Source organism: Astyanax mexicanus, chromosome 22 (genome assembly GCF_023375975.1).
Source record: "Astyanax mexicanus isolate ESR-SI-001 chromosome 22, AstMex3_surface, whole genome shotgun sequence".
Lineage (NCBI taxonomy): Eukaryota > Metazoa > Chordata > Actinopteri > Characiformes > Acestrorhamphidae > Astyanax > Astyanax mexicanus.
Genome location: NC_064429.1, coordinates 34,904,278 through 34,929,277, shown reverse-complemented (window position 1 = coordinate 34,929,277; position 25,000 = coordinate 34,904,278). Strand labels below are relative to the sequence as shown.

The 25,000-nt window shown below is 41.8% G+C and overlaps 1 protein-coding gene across 8 annotated transcripts in view; it reads left to right on the top strand.

Annotated features, from left to right (window-relative positions):
• fbrsl1 (fibrosin-like 1) overlaps window positions 1–25,000 on the top strand; it is a 523,012-nt gene that overhangs the window by 46,919 nt on the left and 451,093 nt on the right. For 7 of the 8 annotated variants that reach the window (XM_049470562.1, XM_049470564.1, XM_049470566.1 and 4 more), the window contains exon 2: window positions 22,208–22,438. In XM_049470562.1, coding sequence (XP_049326519.1) covers window positions 22,208–22,438 — 231 coding nt within the window. The remainder of the gene's footprint in view (window positions 1–22,207; window positions 22,439–25,000) is intronic. The other variant, XM_049470563.1, reaches the window with a different exon arrangement.

The following is a 25,000-nucleotide window of genomic DNA, read 5'->3' as shown; positions in this document are numbered from 1 at the left end:
AAGCCAAAACTAAAACTGAGCACTGTTTATTGTTTGAATAATTAACGTATCAAGACACACCTGAGCAACATAACTTATCTGACAGTCACATGTTCCAATACTTTTGCTTACAGTAAGTTTCGGCAGGTTCAGACAGAAGGTGCTGAATTTTCTGAAACTGTGTATCAGATCCAGATCCAGTAAAATCCTGGCAATAAAAGCTGAAATATTAATCTTTTAATGTTGAATTCAACAGAAATAAAGGGATTGGCCTTTCTGTTCCAATACTTTTGTGGAGCACTGTATATCAACACCATTCAGAAATGGCACTGTCTTCTTCTATGGGCTTTATATAGTAGTGTAGTGGTATTTCTGTTATGTATCAGGAGTCCTCAACATGGTATATGGATGGATTTTGCAAATAACTCAAATTACTAGTTATAAAAAGAGTATTTTAGAGAGGAAGAGACTCTCAGAGACAAATATAGACAGAGCTTTACCAATCTGATGAAAGAAACAATTATAGAAACATAGTGCTGTGCGATATGACGATAAATATCGTGGGGATGATAGAAAAGTGTCTACCCTGCTACTTACCTTCTATCGTCCCTATCGTTTCTACAGTCATTTCATCAATTATTCATGCAAATATATAAAGTAGGCTATGATGAAATGTATGGGTGTGGTCACTTTGCATAAACTCAGTTTATATAAGTGATAATAAAGTAATCTTCGCAAAAAAGCTTCATAATGTGGTTTTCTGACGTGACGCTGCTTTACGTTATTTGACGGACACTTTAAAAAATGTTGATTGAGTTTATTTTGACAACTCAATTTAAATACCTGTATAATTTGGAAAAACTTAGCTACTGCGTCTACCTTATCTGTTTTTATTTAATTCATATATATTGCTGCACTATTACAGGTAGTAATTCTCATTTGTGGAAGTTTGGTTTAATGTCACTTTGAAATAAAGTTGAAAAAAAAATAAAAGCTGAAATATTAATCTTTTAATGTTGAATCTTTTAATGTTGAAAAAGTAAGCAATAATATTATTATTTTGTCATATTTTTCGAAGAATAACTGAAAACATACTCAAATGTGGTATATCATAATATGTATCGTTATCGTGATATAAAAAAATTCCATATCGCCCAGCACTATAGAAACACGTTCATCAACATAGTATGTAGGGGTGGGCAATATTATATTGTATACAATATATCGCGACACAGATATATCATGATATTAAAAATCCATATCGTGATAATAGAGATGTTCTGTCTTAAAAGTAGTCTATTATTTACTGTGAAGCTTTAGGTGTATTTATTGTATAATTGTTTTAGTTTGCAGTTTATATATTTATATTTATATAATTAAATATTCTGCAATATTATTTGTTGCATTATATTATTTATGCTATATTATTTATTTTGCCACATTATGATTATACTGTTATACTATTATACTATTTTATTATATATTATTATATAGTCCTCATATTTTAGTTTTCCTTTATCGCCAAGTATATCGTTATCGCAAAAATAACCTGAAATATCGTGATATTATTTTATCGCCCACCACTAATAGTATGTTGTGGAGTTATGCTGGGATGCGACCTGTACAGGTACTCTAACGTACGTGGAGTGGAGCTGGGTGGAGCCTGTGCAGGAAGTGATGTCTTGGCGTGATGTTTTATGCGTTACAGAGCAGATTAACACCGCCGCCGTTTCCCTGCTGATTATCCAACTCTCGGAAATCACAGCTCATCCCAGCTCAATTCAAACCACTTCACTATAGATGCATTAATTAATAACTACACACACACACACACACACACACACACTTTTCCCTTGTCTCCAGCCCACACAGGCGAATTTACACATGTTTATAATTGTTCTCAGTTTGATTGACATCTTGGTTGCTATTAATTGACAGCAATTATCAGAGCCTCAAATCCTCAAATCTACATAATCACACACAATTACAGTCAAACCTGTTTTAATCTCTTACTAACTGTGATATAACATTATTACATTCATATTAGTGATGGGCGGTATGGCTAAAAATGCATCTTACAGTATTTTTTTTTTTTCAAGATTCTCACGGTTTCACGGAATTTCACTGTATTTTTATTAGTATTATTTTTTTTATATTATTTTTTGCATGATTGGGCTTTAATATAGGTGTTTATATAGGAGTCACTCTACTGTTAAGAGTACATACAGTTGTGGTCAAAAGTTTACATACACTTGTAAAAAAACATAATGTTATGGCTGTCTTGAGTTTTCAATAAGTTCTACAACTCTTATTTTTCTGTGATAGAGTGATCGGAACACATACATGTTTGTCACAAAAAACAGTCATAAAATTTGGTTCTTTCATAAATTTATTATGGGTCTGCTGAAAATGTCACCAAATCTGTTGGGTCACAAACACACATGGGGCTGTTTTGTCTATGGGACAGTATTCATTTTAACGTGACAATCCAGCAATATGTAAATAGATCGATATCGAATCGTGGAAAAAAAATAAAATCAGCTGAAAAATTAAACAATAGACCTTAAAAATAGAGATACGACTTTAACAACTTTAACACAACTACCTTTACAAAATATAAAAATATATATTTTTAATAATTTCATAAACAATATAAATGGACATAAAATACTCAATATTTAAGTATTCAAAGATATATTTCTCATATATTCGATTCGATTCTGATTTATAAGGTCACGATCCGATTCGATCCACGATTCGATATCGATCTATTTACATATTGCTGGATTGTCACGTTAAAATGAATACTGTCCCATAGACAAAACAGCCCCATGTGTGTTTGTGACTGTATCTGTGTACATGGTTCATACACCTTTTACAAGGTAAAATTCAAATATTTTCAAGCACTTTCTCCAAAATTCAAGAATTTTCCAGGATTTCAAGCACCCGCACGAAGCCGGTGTGTATCTGTAGGAGGGACACACTCTCACTCCCTCTTAAAGCCCCACTAGGTAGGATTTCCTTGATTTTTGATCTTTTTAAAGAAGTAAAATTACAGCTTGAGCTCTAAGCTCAAACCAGACTCTGTAAGTTTTCCTGAGGCGGCCGCGACCAACTCTCGCAAGAACTGCGACCTGCTTTCCGACCTTTAGTTCTAACAGTTCTACAAGGACTACTGGTTCATTCTTTACAAACTAACATACAGACACTCTGGCAGAAGCTGGAAAGAGACCGAATATGTCTGTGAAAGCCAGAAAATGAGAAAGAGAAACTAATCCGGCACCCGCTTTTTATACCGCCTCTTGCGCGTCAAAGAAAATAGTTCCTATAGTCACCTGGAAAAGATCGATCCAGATATTTTTGGATCGATATCGGATTTTTTGAGCGTGAATCGATATTGGATCGCGGATCGATCTTTTGAACACAGCCCTAATAAATACATGTTAATGTTAGCTGAGCCATGAACTTACTGTATTGTAATTTAGCTAAGATGCACAACATAAATCCAATGTTTATGCCTTTATTATTGATAAATGCCCGATATTTAATACTTACAAGAAATCCTAAGTTGAAATAATTTAACTTAATTTGTTAAATGATTAATTTTAAAATTATTACTTGTGGTATTTATGTCTATTTTGTGTTTTATTTATTTCTATGTTGTGAATTCAAAAATTAAACCAATTGGTCATTCGTTATTAAGTGAAATTTCTTATTTTATGAAATCTCTTATTTTATGTTTTATCCGATTACTCGATTAATCGAATCGATTTTTCAGTAGAGTACTCGATTACTAAAATGCAGCCCTACTTATGATCAGTATGAATTTGCTGGATTTGCATTGTCTTTGTGCTACTTTTCCCTCTTTCTTTTAGTCTTTCAGTCTTTTCTTTTTACTCTCTATCTCTCTCTCTCTCTCTCTCTCTCTCTCTCTGTGTATTTGAGGAGCTTTTATGCTGGAAATAATTGGCAGTGAAACACTGAGTTGAGATTTTGGCAGCGTTTGTAATTGGATGAGCGTATGTGAGTGTGTGTGTGTGGTGTGTAAGTGTGGTGTGTGTGTGTGTGTGTGAGTGTGTGTGTGTGTGTTTCCTTGGCCCGTGTTAAAATGCTTCATCTGCAGTTACGCTGTAGAGGGCTGTTGTTTGTTGTGTTAATTGTTTGTTTATGTGTTTTGCTGTTTATTTGTTGAGTAATTGATTTAAAGTGCTCTGGAGCTCTCAGACGATTCCCGCTAAACACTCTTACACAGCTGCTGAACCACACACTGACCTCACACCTGTTACCTCACACTCTTACACACCTGCTGAACCACACGCTGACCTCACACCTATTACCTCACACTCTTACACACCTGCTGAACCACACGCTGACCTCACACCTATTACCTCACACTCTTACACCTGATGAACCACACGCTGACCTCACACCTATTACCTCACACTCTTACACACCTGCTGAACCACACGCTGACCTCACACCTATTACCTCACACTCTTACACACCTGCTGAACCACACGCTGACCTCACACCTATTACCTCACACTCTTACACACCTGCTGAACCACACGCCGACCTCACACCTATTACCTCACATTCTTATACACCTGCTGAACCACACGCTGACCTCACACCTATTACCTCACACTCTTACACACCTGCTGAACCACACACTGACCTCACACCGATTACCTCACACTCTTACACACCTGCTGAACCACACGCTGACCTCACACCTATTACCTCACACTCTTACACACCTGCTGAACCACACGCTGACCTCACACCTATTACCTCACACTCTTACACACCTGCTGAACCACACGCTGACCTCACACCTATTACCTCACACTCTTACACACCTGCTGAACCACACGCTGACCTCACACTTATTACCTCACACTCTTACACACCTGCTGAACCACACACTGACCTCACACCGATTACCTCACACTCTTACACACCTGCTAAACCACACACTGACCTCACACCTATTACCTCACACTCTTACACACCTGCAGAGCCATACGCTGACCTTACACCTATTACCTCACACTCTTACACACCTGCTGAACCACACGCTGACCTCACACCTATTACCTCACACTCTTACACACCTGCTGAACCACACGCTGACCTCACACCTATTACCTCACACTCTTACACACCTGCTGAACCACACGCTGACCTCACACCTATTACCTCACACTCTTACACACCTGCTGAACCACACACTGACCACACACGGATTACCTCACACTCTTACACACCTGCTAAACCACACACTGACCTCACACCGATTACCTCACACTCTTACACACCTGCTAAACCACACACTGACCTCACACCTATTACCTCACACTTTTACACACCTGCTGAACCACACACTGACCTCACACCTATTACCTCACACTCTTACACACCTGCTGAACCACATGCTGACCTTACACCTATTACCTCACACTCTTACACACCTGCTGAACCACACGCTGACCTCACACCTATTACCTCACACTCTTACACACCTGCTGAACCACACACTGACCTCACACCTATTACCTCACACTCTTACACACCTGCTGAGCCACACGCTGACCTCACACTTAATACCTCACACTCTTACACACCTGCTGAGCCACACGCTGACCTCACACCTAATACCTCACACTCTTACACACCTGCTGAACCACACGCCGACCTCACACCTATTACCTCACACTCTTATACACCTGCTGAACCACACACTGACCTCACACCTATTACCTCACACTCTTACACACCTGCTGAACCACACGCTGACCTCACACCTATTACCTCACACTCTTACACACCTGCTGAACCACACGCCGACCTCACACCTATTACCTCACATTCTTACACACCTGCTGAACCACACACTGACCTCACACCTATTACCTCACACTCTTACACACCTGCTGAGCCACACGCTGACCTCACACCTAATACCTCACACTCTTACACACCTGCTGAACCACACGCCGACCTCACACCTATTACCTCACACTCTTATACACCTGCTGAACCACACACTGACCTCACACCTATTACCTCACACTCTTACACACCTGCTGAACCACACGCCGACCTCACACCTATTACCTCACATTCTTATACACCTGCTGAACCACACGCTGACCTCACACCTATTACCTCACACTCTTACACACCTGCTGAACCACACGCTGACCTCACACCTATTACCTCACACTCTTACACACCTGCTGAACCACACACTGACCTCACACCTATTACCTCACACTTACACACATGCTGAACCACACGCTGACCTCACACCTATTACCTCACACTCTTACACACCTGCTGAACCACACGCTGACCTCACACCTATTACCTCACACTCTTACACACCTGCTGAACCACACACTGACCTCACACTTATTACCTCACACTCTTACACACCTGCTGAACCACACGCTGACCTCACACCTATTACCTCACACTCTTACACACCTGCTGAACCACACACTGACCTCACACTTATTACCTCACACTCTTACACACCTGCTGAACCACACACTGACCTCACACCGATTACCTCACACTCTTACACACCTGCTGAACCACACGCTGACCTCACACCTATTACCTCACACTCTTACACACCTGCTGAACCACACGCTGACCTCACACCTATTACCTCACACTCTTACACACCTGCTGAACCACACGCTGACCTCACACCTATTACCTCACACTCTTACACACCTGCTGAACCACACGCTGACCTCACACTTATTACCTCACACTCTTACACACCTGCTGAACCACACACTGACCTCACACCGATTACCTCACACTCTTACACACCTGCTAAACCACACACTGACCTCACACCTATTACCTCACACTCTTACACACCTGCAGAGCCATACGCTGACCTTACACCTATTACCTCACACTCTTACACACCTGCTGAACCACACGCTGACCTCACACCTATTACCTCACACTCTTACACACCTGCTGAACCACACGCTGACCTCACACCTATTACCTCACACTCTTACACACCTGCTGAACCACACGCTGACCTCACACCTATTACCTCACACTCTTACACACCTGCTGAACCACACACTGACCACACACGGATTACCTCACACTCTTACACACCTGCTAAACCACACACTGACCTCACACCGATTACCTCACACTCTTACACACCTGCTAAACCACACACTGACCTCACACCTATTACCTCACACTTTTACACACCTGCTGAACCACACACTGACCTCACACCTATTACCTCACACTCTTACACACCTGCTGAACCACATGCTGACCTTACACCTATTACCTCACACTCTTACACACCTGCTGAACCACACGCTGACCTCACACCTATTACCTCACACTCTTACACACCTGCTGAACCACACACTGACCTCACACCTATTACCTCACACTCTTACACACCTGCTGAGCCACACGCTGACCTCACACTTAATACCTCACACTCTTACACACCTGCTGAGCCACACGCTGACCTCACACCTAATACCTCACACTCTTACACACCTGCTGAACCACACGCCGACCTCACACCTATTACCTCACACTCTTATACACCTGCTGAACCACACACTGACCTCACACCTATTACCTCACACTCTTACACACCTGCTGAACCACACGCTGACCTCACACCTATTACCTCACACTCTTACACACCTGCTGAACCACACGCCGACCTCACACCTATTACCTCACATTCTTACACACCTGCTGAACCACACACTGACCTCACACCTATTACCTCACACTCTTACACACCTGCTGAGCCACACGCTGACCTCACACCTAATACCTCACACTCTTACACACCTGCTGAACCACACGCCGACCTCACACCTATTACCTCACACTCTTATACACCTGCTGAACCACACACTGACCTCACACCTATTACCTCACACTCTTACACACCTGCTGAACCACACGCCGACCTCACACCTATTACCTCACATTCTTATACACCTGCTGAACCACACGCTGACCTCACACCTATTACCTCACACTCTTACACACCTGCTGAACCACACGCTGACCTCACACCTATTACCTCACACTCTTACACACCTGCTGAACCACACACTGACCTCACACCTATTACCTCACACTTACACACATGCTGAACCACACGCTGACCTCACACCTATTACCTCACACTCTTACACACCTGCTGAACCACACGCTGACCTCACACCTATTACCTCACACTCTTACACACCTGCTGAACCACACACTGACCTCACACTTATTACCTCACACTCTTACACACCTGCTGAACCACACGCTGACCTCACACCTGTTACCTCACACTCATACACTCCTGCTGAACCACACGCTGACCTCACACCTATTACCTCACACTCTTACACACCTGCTGAACCACTTGCTGACCTCACACCTATTACCTCACACTCATACACTCCTGCTGAACCACACGCTGACCTCACACCTATTACCTCACACTCTTACACACCTGCTGAACCACACGCTGACCTCACACCTATTACCTCACACTCTTACACACCTGCTGAACCACACGCTGACCTCACACCTATTACCTCACAGTCATAAACTCCTGCTGAACCACACACTGACCTCACACCTATTACCTCACACTCTTACACATCTGCTGAACCACACGCTGACCTCACACCTATTACCTCACACTCTTACACACCTGCTGAACCACACACTGACCTCACACCTATTACCTCACACTCTTACACACCTGCTGAACCACACACTGACCTCACACCTATTACCTCACACTCTTACACACCTGCTGAACCAAACGCTGACCTCACACCTATTACCTCACACTCTTACACACCTGCTGAACCACACACTGACCTCACACCTATTACCTCACACTTACACACCTGCTGAACCACACGCTGACCTCACACCTATTACCTCACACTCTTACACACCTGCTGAGCCACACACAAAGCTCACACCTATTACCTCACACTCTTACACACCTGCTGAACCACACACTGACCTCACACCTATTACCTCACACTTACACACCTGCTGAACCACACGCTGACCTCACACCTATTACCTCACACTCTTACACACCTGCTGAACCACACGCTGACCTCACACCTATTACCTCAACCTCTTACACACCTGCTGAACCACACGCTGACCTCACACCTATTACCTCACACTCTTACACACCTGCTGAACCACACGCTGACCTCACAGCTATTACCTCAACCTCTTACACACCTGCTGAACCACACGCTGACCTCACACCTATTACCTCACACTCTTATACACCTGCTGAGCCACACACAAAGCTCACACCTATTACCTCACACTCTTACACACCTGCTGAACCACACACTGACCTCACACCTATTACCTCACACTTACACACCTGCTGAACCACACGCTGACCTCACACCTATTACCTCACACTCTTACACACCTGCTGAACCACACGCTGACCTCACACCTATTACCTCAACCTCTTACACACCTGCTGAACCACACGCTGACCTCACACCTATTACCTCACACTCTTACACACCTGCTGAACCACACGCTGACCTCACACCTATTACCTCAACCTCTTACACACCTGCTGAACCACACGCTGACCTCACACCTATTACCTTACACTCTTACACACCTGCTGAACCACACGCTGACCACACACCTGTCACCTCACACTTTTACACACCTGCTGAACCACACGCTGACCTCACACCTGTTACCTCAACCTCTTACACACCTGCTGAACCACACGCTGACCTCACACCGATAACCTCACACTCTTACACACCTGTTGAACCACATGCTGACCTCACACTCCTACACACCTGCTGAACCACACGCTGACCTCACACCTATTACCTCACACTCTTACACACCTGCTGAACCACTCGCTGACCTCACACCTATTACCTCACACTCTTACACACACCTCTCTTACCACAGGCTGACGATATACAGGGTTATATAGAGCTTTACAGAGTTATGTAAAGTTATGCAGAGTTATACAGAGTTATGTAGAGTTATATAGAGTAATACAGACTTATATAGAGTGATATAGAGCTATGCAGAGTTATTCAGAGTTATACAGAGTTATACAGAGGTATACAGAGTTATATAGAGTTATACAGAGTTATATAGAGTGATATAGAGCTATGCAGAGTTATTCAGAGTTATACAGAGTTATACAGAGGTATACAGAGTTATATAGAGTGATATAGAGCTATGCACAGTTATATAGAGTTATTCAGAGTTATTCAGAGTTATATAGAGTTATACAGGGTTATACAGAATTATATAGAGGTAAACAGTGTTATATAGAGTAATATAGAGTTATATACAGTTATACAGAGTTATATAGAGTTATACAGAGGTATACAGAGTTATATAGAGTTATACAGAGTTATATACAGTTATACAGAGTTATATACAGTTATACAGAGTTATATACAGTTATACAGAGTTATACAGAGGTATATAGAGTTAAACTGAGTTATATAGAGTTATACAGAGGTATACAGAGTTATATAGAGGTATACAGAGTTATATAGAGTTATACAGAGTTATATACAGTTATACAGAGTTATATACAGTTATACAGAGTTATACAGAGCTTTATAGAGTTATATATAGAGCTTCTATAGAGTTAGTCACGGCTGAGCTACAGTGTTTTCCATGAATGCCCAAGACTTTTCACAGCACTGTATAATACTTTTCCAAAAATTCCAGTGTGTGTGTCCAGCTGCTCTCTCTTTCTCTCTCTCTCTCTCTCTCTCTCTCTCTCTCTATCTCTCTCCTCTCTCTCTCTCTCTCTCTCTCTCTCTCTCTCTTTCTCTCTCTCTCTCTCTCTCTCTCTCTCTTTCTCTCTCTCTCTCTCTCTCTCTCTCTCTCTCTCTCTCTCTCTCGCGCTCTGGCTGCTGGAGCTCATTAGCATGGTTATACTGAGGCTGAATTCCTGGGTAAATCCCGGCTGCAGTCCGCCGCTCTTACTGCCGATTATTTGAGCGACTTCCAGCCGGCTGCTCTCCTCTCACAGCAATTCATACTGGAGTCTGGAGTGATTCACACCGGCTCCAGCCTATCAGACTCAGGTCTGATTACTGACACTCTGTATCAGCTGTGGCCACTTTATTAGAAACACTGGCCAATTTATTAAAAACACTGGCCACTTTATTATAAACACCCTTTCTCATTTTGTGCCTCATAATTGGCCACTTTAGTAGAAACATCACTGGCCGATTTATTAGAAACACTGGTCAAATTATTAGAAACTCTGGCCAAATTATTAGAAACATACTTGCATCTCTTTGTGCCTCATCACTGGCAACTTTATTAGAAACAATGGCAACTTTATTAGAAACAATGGCCACTTTATTAGAAATACTGGCCATTTTTTTAGAAACACTGGCCAAATTATTAGAAACACACTTGCATCACTTTGTGCTTCAACACTGGCCATTTTATTAGAAACACTGGCCACTTTATTAGAAACACTGGCCACTTTATTAAAAACACCCTTCTGTCACTCTGTGCCTCATCACTGGCCATTTTATTAGAAACACTGGCCACTTTATTAGAAACACTGGCCACTTTATTAGAAACACTGGCCACTTTATTAGAAACACTGGCCACTTTATTAGAATCACTGTATATAACCTCTACTGTAGTCTGAGGGCCTCGCATTAGATGTAGAATATTGCTGTATAAAATGAATGTGTCTGTATTTGGACAGATGGAGGACAAGAGGAGAGAGAGAGAGAGAGAGAGAGAGGGATGAGGGAAAGAGAGGGATGAGGGGATGAGGGTAGAGAGGGATGATGTTCTCCCCGGAGAGAGACTGAATTCATTCAACACAGCCAAAGAGGGAAAACGTCAAAGGTCAAACTCCCAGGAGACGTGAGCCGCCGAGATGAGAGGAATATAGATGACTCTGAATCTTCAAGGGAATGTATTCATACACACACACACACACACACCACACACACTCTCTCACACTCTCAGTAAATATGTCATTAGACAGCTTGCTGTGTGCTTAACCTTGTCTGGCACATGTGCTTCTTTAATAGCTGTAATTGGACGAGTGGCTCATTCTTACATCAGAACAGCCGTAGCTGTCAAACCACATCCCAGAAGATCAGCCCCGACAAATTCATCACACTGCTCAGAGCTGCAGCCTGAAACTGGAAAATTACAGTGTTTCTAATCATTCGGCTACTGAAGAGTCTCAGAAATATAGGTGTTTCTAATAAATATATAGTGGTGACTTTAGGAACAATCCGTTTTTCTGATTTTGCTATTTATAGGTTTATGTTTGAGTAAAATGAACATTGTTGTTTTATTCTATAAACTACAGACAACATTTCTCCCAAATTCCAAATAAAAATATTCTCATTTAGAGCATTTATTTACAGAAAATGAGAAATGGCTGAAATAACAAAAAAAAGATGCAGAGCTTTCAGACCTCAAATAATGCAAAGAAAACAAGTTCATATTCATAAAGTAGTTTTAAGAGTTCAGAAATCAATATCTGCTGGTTTAATCACAGTTTTCATGCATCTTGGCATCATGTTCTCCTCCACCAGTCTTACACACTGCTTTTGGATAACTTTATGCTGCTTTACTCCTGGTGCAAAAATTCAAGCAGTTCAGTTTGGTGGTTTGATGGTTTGTGATCATCCATCTTCCTCTTGATTATATATATATATATATATACAGAAGATTTCAATTTGTTAAAATCAAAGAAACCCATAATTTTTCGGTGCTCTCTTCTGTGCAGTTCTGCCTGGCTCAGACAATCTGCTTTTTTACCTTATGAATGACTTTATAACTGCAGTACTTCTCCTGTCAGACTAACTCTAATTCTTCTCTTCTCTGCTGAATCTGAGTCTCAGTTCTTAATCATGTTAATCTGAGCTAAAGGCTAAAGCTGCTGTTTCCATGTGGGTCAGCCAGACGTCTTCCTGTAGCAGATTTTTTTTGTCTCCAGTTTCTAAGAGTCTTTATTTGAAGGTGTAGGAAACAGTACTCACCACTCTCTGACTTCTGTATCTGTAATTTCTCTAAAGAAAATAAAAGAACTTCTACTTTTAATAGCTACAGAGTTCTCTGTGTTTCTGTGTCTTTTTCTAGTTTATATGATGTATGAAAGTGTGAATGTGCTGTAAGTGTGTAAGTGTGTAAATGCTGCTTCAGTAGAGAGTAACAGCAGCAACACCATCTGTTCAAGCTTTGCTGCTTTACTACAAACTTTTTTTTTTAACAGTATGTATTTTTTCAGTTTTTCTTTTTTTTTTACAATATACTAATGTTATGTATTATTTACAGTATTAAAAGGCTCTGGCAGTTTACTGCAAAGTTTTGTACACTGGATATTTTGTACCATTTTTAGTTATTGACTGAAGACCTAAACAGCTTAAATGGCAAAAATAATAAAAATAATACTTTTGACCGATAGTGTGTGTAAATAATATTTTTTTGCACCAGGAATAAAGGCATAAAGTTATCCAAAAGCAGTGTGTAAGACTGGTGGAGGAGAACATGATGCCAAGATGCATGAAAAAACTGTGATTAAAAATCAGGGTTATTCCACCAAATACTGATTTGTGAACTCTTAAAACTTTGTTTGAGGTCTTTTTTTCAATTTGAATCTTTTTTGTTATTTCAGCCGTTTTCTGCAAGTAAATGCTTAAAATGACAATATTTATATTTGGAATGTAGAAATTGAAGTGCTATACATTCAAATTCTGGCTTCAAACATATGCTCACCAAATTTATGATTGTTATTTCTGCCATCCTGTGTAGAAACATCTACATACATGAATCTACATAAATAAATAAATATAGTGCTATATTTGTATTATTTTTGTGTAATTAAAGTTGATGATGCATAAATCATATATAACAGTACTATAATTAATCATACACTTTTAAATCAGATTATTTTATTTAGTTGTTCTCTACCATTCTGAGGAACTTCTAATCCAGAGGAGCAGCTGTTTAAGTATCCAGTATCTGTGGTTTTATACTGAGCCTCTGAGGAGTGCTGTTTTTAAACAGTGTGGTTTTATATTAAGTTATAAAACACTATAAAGTCAGCGGAGCGCTGTTCCAGAATGCTCCTTTATTGCCGGATAAATCACAGCAGCGTACGGGTGGAGGAGGTGGAGGGGGGTGTTGAGCTGAACTGACTCAGCGTCTGCAGGAATGGATGGTGCTGTCAGCTCCGACACACACCTTTAATTAACTCACACTGAGAGCTCTATTTACCCTGACTTATGCTAAAGAGTCTCGCGGAGCCGAGGCGGAGGAGCCGGAGCGCCGCCCCCTAGCTGAGCAGTGTTAAACTGTGTTATACGCCTGCCTCGCGGAGACAGCGCGGAGACAGCACAGAGACAGCAGAGAGATAGTGAAAATACAGGGCTGAGACATTGAAGAGACAGAGCAGCAACAGTGAAGAGACAGAGCAGAAACAGTGAAGAGACAGGGCTAAGACAGTGAAGAGACAGAGCAGAAACACTGAATAGACAGGGCTGAGATAGTGACGAGACCGAGCAGAAACAGTGAAGAGACAGGGCTGAGACAGTGAAGAGACAGAGCAGAAACAGTGAAGAGACAGGGCTGAGACAGTGAAGAGACAGAGCAGAAACAGTGAAGAGACAGGGCGGAGACAGTGAAGAGACAGAGCAGAAACAGTAAAGAGACAGAGCAGAAACAGTGAAGAGACAGGGCTAAGACAGTGAAGAGACAGAGCAGAAACAGTGAAGAGACAGGGCTAAGACAGTGAAGAGACAGGGCTAAGACAGTGAAGAGACAGAGCAGAAACAGTGAAGAGACAGGGCTAAGACAGTGAAGAGACAGAGCAGAAACACTGAAGAGACAGGGCTGAGACAGTAAAGAGACCGAGCAGAAACAGTGAAGAGACAGGGCTGAGACAGTGAAGAGACAGAGCAGAAACAGTGAAGAGACAGGGCTGAGACAGTGAAGAGACAGAGCAGAAACAGTAAAGAGACAGAGCAGAAACAGTGAAGAGACAGAGCAGAAACAGTGAAGAGACAGGGCTAAGACAGTGAAGAGACAGAGCAGAAACACTGAATAGACAGGGCTGAGATAGTGACGAGACCGAGCAGAAACAGTGAAGAGACAGGGCTGAGACAGTGAAGAGACAGAGCAGAAACAGTGAAGAGACAGGGCTGAGACAGTGAAGAGACAGAGCAGAAACAGTGAAGAGACAGAGCAGAAACAACGAAGAGACATGGCTGACACAGTAAAGAGACAGAGCAGAAACAGCGGAGAGACAGGGCTGAGAGGGTGAAGAGACAGGGCTGAGACAGCACGGAGACAGTTAAGACACAAGGCTGAGACAGCATGGAGACAGTGCGAAAAGAGTGAAGAGAGAGCAAAGACAGTAAAGAAAAAGCGCTGAGACAGCAAAGAGATAGGGGCGACAGTGAAGAGACAGAGCAGAGAGAGTGGAGAGACAGCAATGAGACAATGCTGAGACAGTGAATAGACAGGGAAGAGATAGTGCTTAGAAAGCAAAGAGTTAGGGGCGACACAGTGAAGAGACAGAGCAGAGACAGTGACAAGACAGGGCCCAGGCAGCAAAGAGACAGCGGCCAGATACCACTGAGACTGTGGAGAGACATGGCAGAGACAGTGAAGAAACAGAGCAGAGGCAGCAAAGAGACAGTGAAGAGACAGGACCGAGACAGTGCTGAGACAGTGAAGAGACAGGACTGAGACAACACAGAAACAACACAGAGACAATGGCAAGACACAGAAGAGAAAATGAACAGAGAGCAGAGAGCAGTGGAGAGACAGGGCAGAGACAGGGCAGAGATACCAGTAAGACAACAGAGAGACATTGGACAGTGAACACAGAGACACAAAGGAGACAGTGAAGAGAGAGCAGAGAGCAGTAGAGAGACAGGGCTGGGACAGAGGAGAGACAACACTGAAACAGCAAAGAGACAGGTCAGAGACAGGGCAGAGACAGTGAGGAGACAGAACAGAGACAGTGAAAAGACAGAACAAACATACCGCTTAGTCTCTGCTTTGTCTCTTCTGACGTTCTGGGTTTTGACGTGAACATGAGTCATTAGCCGTCAATAACACAGCGCAGGGGTGACACAGTGAAAAGACAGAGCATAGACAACGGAAAAATAGCACTGAGACAATGAGGAGACAGAGCAGAGACAGCAGAGAGATAGTGCTGATAGAGGGAAGAGACAGTGAAGAGACCGAACAGGATAGGATGTATAAATGTGTGTAGAAATGTTATTTTTATGTTTAGTCAGTGAATAAACGGTAGTGATGTTACTCAGTCCTGCTAATAGCGTCTGTATTTGGAGTTTTGTGTCTGTAATCTGGGTAAGTAGAGTTGGATGGAGGAGCTGCGAGTGTCAGAAGCTTTAATAAAGTCTGTGTTATTGACGGATAATGACTCATGTTCTCGTCAGAACTCAGCTGGATCTGTCAGGCGTCTGATTCTGCTCAGCGTGATCCGATCAGTCAGCGCCGAGACGAGCGGCACATTCTTTAGATTCCTGCTGTCCTTTAACAAACACCGTGATCCCGCCTCGCCTCAGCGCTGAATTATTCCCTCTAAAATCTGCAGAACTGACTTAATGCAGGAGATCTGTGAAAAAAAATCTGATTTACAGCCCCCTCAGGACCACCCATATAAAAAAAGGCCATAAAATGAATAAAAGGACCAATTTGCTGTTATTTTAAGTGCTGTTGTTAAATGGTTGCTGTGGAGCAGCATCTGGTTGCTGTGCTGTTTTCAAGTTGTTGTTGTTGTGGTTGCTATGACATCCTTAGTGGTTGCTATAGGGTTGCTAGGCCACTGTTATGTACCAATTATGTATCAATTTGCTTAAAATAATCCAATTTGATTAATTAATTTCCTGCCTGAGCAATTCCCAGGTAGTTGTTTTCCCAGGTTTTACTAGGTGGTTGCTCTGGGGTTGCTATGCCATTGCTATTCTGTTGCTAAGTGGTTGCTATGGTGTCCGACATGGTTGCTGTTGGGTCGCTGGGCAATTGCTATGTTGTTCAAAGTGGTTGTTATTTTGATTTTAATTGATTGCGGTTGTGATCTAAGTGGTTGATATGGGGTTGCTAGACAGTTGCTATGCTGTTCCAAGAGGTTGCTATGATGATTTGAAGTGGTTGCTCTGGCATCCTAAGTGGTTCCTATGGGGTTGTTAGGGCATTGCTATGCTGTTTCATGTGATTGCCCTGATGTTTGGTAAGTGGTTGATATGGGGTTGCCCAGCTATTGTCATGCTGTTCCATGCGGTTGCCCTGATGTTTGGTAAGTGGTTGCTATGGTGTTGCTCGGCCACTGTTATGTACCAGTTAAGTACCAATTTGCTTAAGATAATCCAGTTTGATTAGGTAATATGCTTCCTGAGCAACTCCCAGGTGGTTGTTAGGGTTTTACTAGGTGGTTGCTAAGGGGTTGCTACGTCATTGCTATTCTGTTGCTAAGTGGTTGCTATTATGTTCCATATGGTTGCTGTTGGGTCGCTGGGCAGTTGCTATGTTGTTCAAAGTGGTTGTTATTTTAATTGTTGCAGTGGTGATCTAAGTGGATGCTACGGGCTTGCAAGACAGTTGCTATGCTGTTCCAAGTGGTTGCTATGATGATTTTAAGTGGTTGCTATGGAATCCTAAGTGGTTGCTATGGGTTTGTTAGAGCATTGCTATGCTGTTTAATGTGATTGCCCTAATGTTTGGTAAGTGGTTGCTAGGCCATTGTTATGCTGTTCTATATGGTTGCCCTGATGTTTGGTAAGTGGTTGCTATGGGGTTGCAAGGCCACTGTTATGTACCAATTAGGTACCAATTTGCTTAAGATGATCCAGTTTGAATAAGCAATATGCTGCCTGAGCGATTCCCAGGTAGTTGTTTTCCCAGGTTTTACTAGGTGGTTGCTATGGGGTTGGTAGACCATTACTATTTTGTTGCTGTGGTGTCCCACATGGTTGCTGTTCATGTTCTGGGCAATTGATTTTCTGTTCCAAGTAATGTTCTATTTTAATTTTTAGTGGTTGGCATGCTGTTGCTAAGTGGTTGCTATGGTGTCCCACATGGTTACTGTTGGGTGAGCAATTATTACTATGCTGTTCCAGGTGCTTGTTATGTTGATTCTTAGTGGTTGCTATAGTGTGCTATGTGGTTGCTACGTCATCACTGTGCTGTTGCTAAATGGTTGCTATGGTTTCATACATGGTTGCCGTTGGGTCGCTGGGCAATTGGTACGCTCTTCCCAGTGGTTCCTATTTTGATTTTAAGTGGTTGCTATACTGTTGCTAATTAATTGCTGTGAAGTCGCATCTGGTTGCTGTTGGGTGAGTTGTTATTACTATGCTGTTCCAGGTGCTTGGTTCGTTGATTCTTAGTGGTTGCTATAGTGTGCTAGGTGGTTGCAATGGGGTTGCTATGTCATTACTGTGCTGTTGCTAAATGGTTACTGTGGTGTTTCATGCGGTTGCTGTTGGTCGCTGTTGGGCAATTGGTACATAGTGGTTCCTATTTTGATTTAAAGTGGTTGCTATGGTGTCGGAGGTGGATGGTATGGGGTTGCTCAGCCATTGCGATGCTGTTGTTTAGTGGTTGCTGTGAAGCACCATGTGGTTGCTGTGCTGATTTTGAGATTATTTAGCTGCTAAAATAGTCATAAGTTGTGGCCCTAGTATGAACTTTTAGATGTAAAAATTGGCCTGAGAATAAATCGATTTGTTAAGTAATTTAGTTTTGCTTTAGTCAAAATAGCGCACCTTTCTTTCTTTCCTTCTTTCTTTTTCTCTCTCTTTCTAAGTAAATCCCTTAATTCTCTCCACATGGCCAAAACTTTGCCAGTCATCCACACCAGAAGCGTTCCAGATGGTGTGAGATTTTTGCTTTGTTTGTTCGGCGTTTCGTTCTTTATTTCCCAGGTTGAGCGACGAGTCGGCCAAGAATGCATCTGATTTATTTACATCTGTTTTTCTGAGCGCTGGAGCAAATAACTCTCTATTTCCTTTACAAAAGAGAATTTACAAAAGCCAATCCCCCTTTCCTGACTCCTCCCACTAATGTATACCTGCTGAGACTGTAGCTCCGCCTCCCTCAGTGTGTAATACCTAATCACAATGCCTACATTTAGAGCTTAATTTTAGAGGTCTTTGGTCGAGTCGCCAACTACAAACTACCATTCTCGATGCAGCTTGATTCTTGCCACTGTTGTTGTTGTGGTGGTTGTTATGAAATCCTAAGTGGTTGCTATGGAGTTTCCCAGTCATTGTTATGCTGTTCCATGTGGTTGCCCTGGTGTTTGGAAAGTGGTTGCTATGGGGTTGCTAGGCCACTGTTTTGTACCAATTAAGTACCGGTTGGCTTAGGATGATGCAGTTTGAATAAGTAATATGCTGCCTGAACAATTTCCAGGTGGTTGTTAAGGTTTTACTTGGTGGTTGCTATAGGGTTGCTGTGGTGTTTCATGCGGTTGCTGTTGGGTCGCTGGACAATTGGTATGCTATTCCAAGTGATTACAATTTAGATTTTAATTTGTTTCTATGGTGTAGTAAAGGGTTGCAATGGGGTTGATATGCCATTACTATGCTGTTGCTAAGTGGTTGCTGCGGAGTTTCATGTGGTTGCTGTTGGGTCGCTGGGTAATTGGTATGCTGTTCCAAGTGATTGCAATTTAGATTTTAATTTGTTTCTGTAGTGTAGTAAAGGGTTGCAATGGGGTTAATATGCTATTACTATGCTTTGCTTAGTGGATGCTGTGGTGTTTCAAGCGGTTGCTGTTGGGTCACTTGGCAATTACTGTGCTGCTTTACTTTTAGAGGTTGCTATAGTGTGCTAGGTGGTTGCAATGGGGTTGATATGCTATTGCTATGCTGTTGCTAAGTGGTTGCTGTGGTGCTTCAAACGGTTGCTGTTGGGTCACTGGGCAATTGGTATGCTGTTCCAGGTGCTTAGTTTTTTTTACCCTTGGTGGTTGCTGTAGTGTGCTAGGTGGTTGCAATGGGGTTGCTATGCCATTACTATGCTGTTGCTAAGTGGTTGCTATGTTGTCTAACATGGTTGCTCTTGGGTCGCTGGGCAATTGGTATGCTATCTCAAGCGATTGCAATTTTGATTTTAATTGATTTGCATGGTGTAGTAAAGGGTTGCAATGGGGTTGCTACATCATTACTATGCTGTTGCTAATTGGTTGCTCTGGAGTTGCCTATGGTTGCTTTTGGGTGAGTGTTGCTATGGTGTCCCCGGGTTGCTAAACTATAGACTGTGGTTTGTGGGTGTAAGATAGCAATGAGCAGCGCAACGCGCCTTATCACAGGGTGTGATATAAAATGGAAGGACTGTTCACTGGCTGCCTAATACATACCCCCCTGTTACAGCTGTGGGTGGTTTTAATGTTATGGCTCGTTTGTGAATATAGAGCTCAGAGACGAGATGCTTTATTCTCTCGTTCCGTCGCTTCGTCTTTGTTCCACCTTTCACAGATCAGACGGGCCATAATGGACGGCGTGACAGGAGGACTCAGCTGCCAGCCCTCATGAGAAATTAATGATTAATACGCTGGCTGTGAGAGAGAGAGTGTGTAAGAGTGTGTGTAAGAGTGTGTGTGTGTGAGAGAGATAGATAGATAGATTTAGATGTCAGATTCAGGTCTTCTGAAGCTGAATTCCTCTTTATAAGTCTGTTATAAGTCACCGAGGCCGAGGGACAGCTGTCCCGAGACTTTCGAGCATTAAATCTAAAGCTAAAAAGCTAAAAACACGCAAAAAACACATGTGATTTACTTTCTGGTTGTGCTGTAATTCAGTCGAGTCAATCAGCTTGATTTATTTTACATTTACATTTAGGGTATTTATCAGACGCCCTTATCCAGAATGACGTACAAAAGTGCTTATATACTTTACTTATACACTTGTAAAATATCCATAACTAGTTTGTAGAGACTAGGATCAAGAGATAGATCAAGCTTTGATAATGTTAAGAATCATATATATATATATATATATATATAAATTTATATACATGTACTAGATTAGTTAGTGACTCTAGGAGCTGTTCTGATACTCAGTGGAAGTGTATTAGGAGGCTTTAGCTAACTGAGTTAAGTAAAGCTAAGCTAAATAAACAAAACTGTAGTGAAAAAAAGACTTTCTTTTAAAGTCAAACAAACACTGGATGTTAATCTCCACAGAGTTCCATTTATTTACAGTAACCTTAGATTCACAAATTTCTCCAGGACAAAGGCTGGAGCATTAGCATTATGCTAGCCAGGGTTAGGAGCAGGCTACAGGCGTATAATACTGACCTCTGAACGGCCAAATGGCTAGCACGGTTAGCCGCTAATGCTTTTACTGCTTTTACTGTATAACTCTGTACTTCAGTGGAGTGTGTTTACTGCTCCTTAATTCCTGACTGATAGAATTCATACATAAGGAGCACCGGATTATACGGAGCACTGACGATTTTTGAGAAAATTAAAGGATTTTAAAGAATTTTATAGTGTCAAAATAATGAAATATGTATTTTATAATATTTGAATTGTATGTTTTTGCTAACTCTGTGTTGCCGCCAGGTATTCCTTGTGGGTTTACCAAGTGGTTGTTGGGGTGTTGTTATGTTGTTGCTAAGGTCTTTCTTGGCTGTTGCAAGGTTGTCGATATCATATCTGAGGTAGCTGCTTAGCAAGGGGCTAAGTAGTTGCTAAGGTGTCCCAAGTGGTTGCTAAGGTTTTATTCAGTGTTACTTGCTATGATATTCCAAGTGGTTGCTATGGTGTTTTAGTGTTTGTTTAATGGTATGGCTATGTTGTTTGATCTTAAACTGTCGTTTGATCTTGATCTTTTGATTCTGCCAATCCTGAAAATTATCTTGTTTGATCTTGAACTTTACATTGTGTTTAAAAATTAGATTAAATGTACGATTCATATTGAGATTATGTCTAAGGTCTTTCTTGGCTGTTGCAGGGTTGTCAATATCATATCTGGGGTAGCTGCTTGGCAAGTAGTTGGTAATGTGTTGCTAAGCAGTTGCTAAGGTGTCCAAGGTGGTTGCTAAGGTGTTGTGCAGTGTTATTTGTTTTTTTAACATTGATTTCGATTGAATGTTTTTGTGTTAATATTAACCCCTGTGTTCTCTCTCTCTCTCTCCTCAGCAGAGGAACGGGCTGAAGCAGACGGGAGGACGGAGGGAGCGCTGGGAGACGGCGGTGGTTAAACGACAGAAAGAAGAGAAGGAGAAGAAGGAGGAGGAGCAGGAGGAGGAGGAAGTGACCCCTGACCTGGACGACAGTGTGTTCGCTGACCTGCCGTCCAGCATGGAGAGAACGCAGGAGCGGGTGAAGGAGCGCCTGCTGAAGAAGACCTACTCCAAGAAGAACAAACGGGTCAGTACCTGTCTTCACCTGTATCTCAGGTGCAGGGGGCGTGGCTACTGCACAGGTGTGTCAGGATGTGTGTTAATGGTGATCTTGAGATTTAGATTATGCTCATCCTGAGAATAATCTTGTTTGATCTTGAATGCACTTACCTGGTGGTTGATGTGGTGTTGATAATTGCTTGCTATGATATTCTAAGTGGTTGCTATGTTGTTTGAATATTTTTTCAATAGTATTGCAATGTTGCAATATGGTAGATGCGGTGTTAGGTGGTGTTAGGGTATTCCAGGTGGTTGCTTGTGTTGCAAAGTGGTTCATAGGTGGTGCTTAAAGTTGAAATTAGTTTCTTCTGATCCTAAAAAATAAGCTTTCATAACTTAATCTTAAATTTATTTAAGATTAATTTGTTTAATGGACCAAGTGGTCACCTGGTGGTTGCTATGGTGTTGATAATTGATTGCTATGATATTCCAAGTGGGTGCTTTGGTGTTTCAATGTTTTTAATGGTATTGCTATGTTGCCATGTGGTAGATGTGGTGTTAGGTGGTGATAGGGTATGTCAGGCAATTGCTAGTATTGCAAAGTGGTTAAAAGGTGGTTGCTATGGTCTTTAGATTGATCTTAAAGTTGAAATTAGTTTCTTCTAATCCTAAAAAAATAAGCTTGATTAATATTGAGCTTCAGTTTGATCTTGATCTTGAGGTTTAGATTCTACTGATTCTGAGAATAAGCTTGTTTGATCTTGAATGTGCTTACCTGATGGTTGCTATGGTGTTGATAATTGCTTGCTTTGATATTCCAAGAGGTTGCTATGGTGTTTCAATGTTTTTTTTAATGGCATGGCTATGTTGCAATGTTGTTTGATCTTAAACTGTAGTTTGATCTTGATCTTTTGATTCTGCGAATCAATCCTGAGAATAATCTTGTTTGATCTTGAACTTGATTGTGTTTGATCATTAGATTAAATGTAAGATTCATGTTGAGGTGTCTATTCATCTAAGGTGTCTATGGTGTTGCAGGTGGTTGCTTTAGTGTTGCTAAAATGTTAGTAGGTGGATGCTATTCTTTCTTAGGTAGATGCAATCTTGTATCTTGTTAAATGGTTTGTTGGTGGTTACTTCCATGTTTCCAAGTGGTTTCTATGGTGTTGCTAAGTGGTTGCTATAGTATCACAGGCGATATTCCAAATCAGACCTAAAGCATATTTAAGACTTCTACTGTTTGTGGTGGGGATGTGGATGGTATGGTGGTGTTAGGTGGTCCCTATGATATTGCAGGTGCTTGCTATAGTGTTGCTACGTGATTAGTAGGTAGTCACTATGCTTTCCTAGCTAGCTGCAATCTTGTACCTTGTTAAATGGATTGTTGATGGCTACTTTCACGATGCTAAGTGGTTTCTATGGTAATTCTAAGTGGCTGCTATGGTGTTGCTATGATAATTGGTTACTATTATATTCCAAGTGGTTGCTGCTGATTTTTTTAATAGTCTTGCTTCTACTGTATGTGGTAGGGATATGGATGATATGGTGTTGTTAGATGGTCTTTATGGTTCCATGTTGCTGAGTGGTTTCTATGGTTATGCTAAGTGGCTGCTATAGTGTTGCTAAGTTGTTGCTATAGCATAACAGGTGGCATTCCAACCAGCTATAAAGGACATATAAGACTTGTCTATAATCGGAGTGTCTGATGACTCTACTGTCTTGCTTCTACTGTAGCAAGTGTGGGGATATGGATGATATGGTGTTGTTATGTGGTCCCTATGGTATTGCAGGTGGTTGCTATAGTGTTGCTAAGAGGTTAATATGTGGTCGCTATGCTTTCTTAGTTAGATGCAGTCTTGTACCTTGTTAAATGGTTTGTTGGTGGTTACTTCCATGTTGCTAAGTGGTTGCTATGGTATATATATATATCTGCTTCAGCTTTAGAGCTGCTGCTGCTGCTGCTGCTGAACAGCTTTAGCAGAGCCTATAAACGGAGTGTATAATGGGCAGCGTGGGCGTGCATCAGCTTCTTACACACACACACACACACACACACACACACACACACACACACACACACACACACACACACACACACGCACGCACTGAGCTGGCGGTGCTGATATCCTCTCTGATAGAGCGAGAGAAAAGAAAAAGAGCGATTTCCACACGGCTGTAATTGCAGAGCGGAAGAAACGGCACAAAGCAGCCATCTGGATGAACGAGATTGTGTGTGTGTGTGTGTGCGCGGTGTGTGTGTGTGTGTGCGGTGTGTGTGTGTGTGTGTAGGTTGTCTTACTAATACGGTGCACAGGGACACACACACACTCCTAAAGCTCTCAGAGCTCTAATGAGCTCTCAGCATGCTGCTTGATTTGCTCTTGTAAGAGAAGCAGTGTGACTTACAAATGACGGGCGTTAAAATCCTGACCGATATCCATCAGTTCAGACGATACATCGCTGATATTAAATCAACGGTTTGATAAAATAAAATAAAAAAAAACAATGTATGGGTTTTGTTTGCTTTATTCCGTATGTAGCCAGTAAAGCAGGATATAGTTGGTATTTAAGGTTTGATTCTTAAAAAACG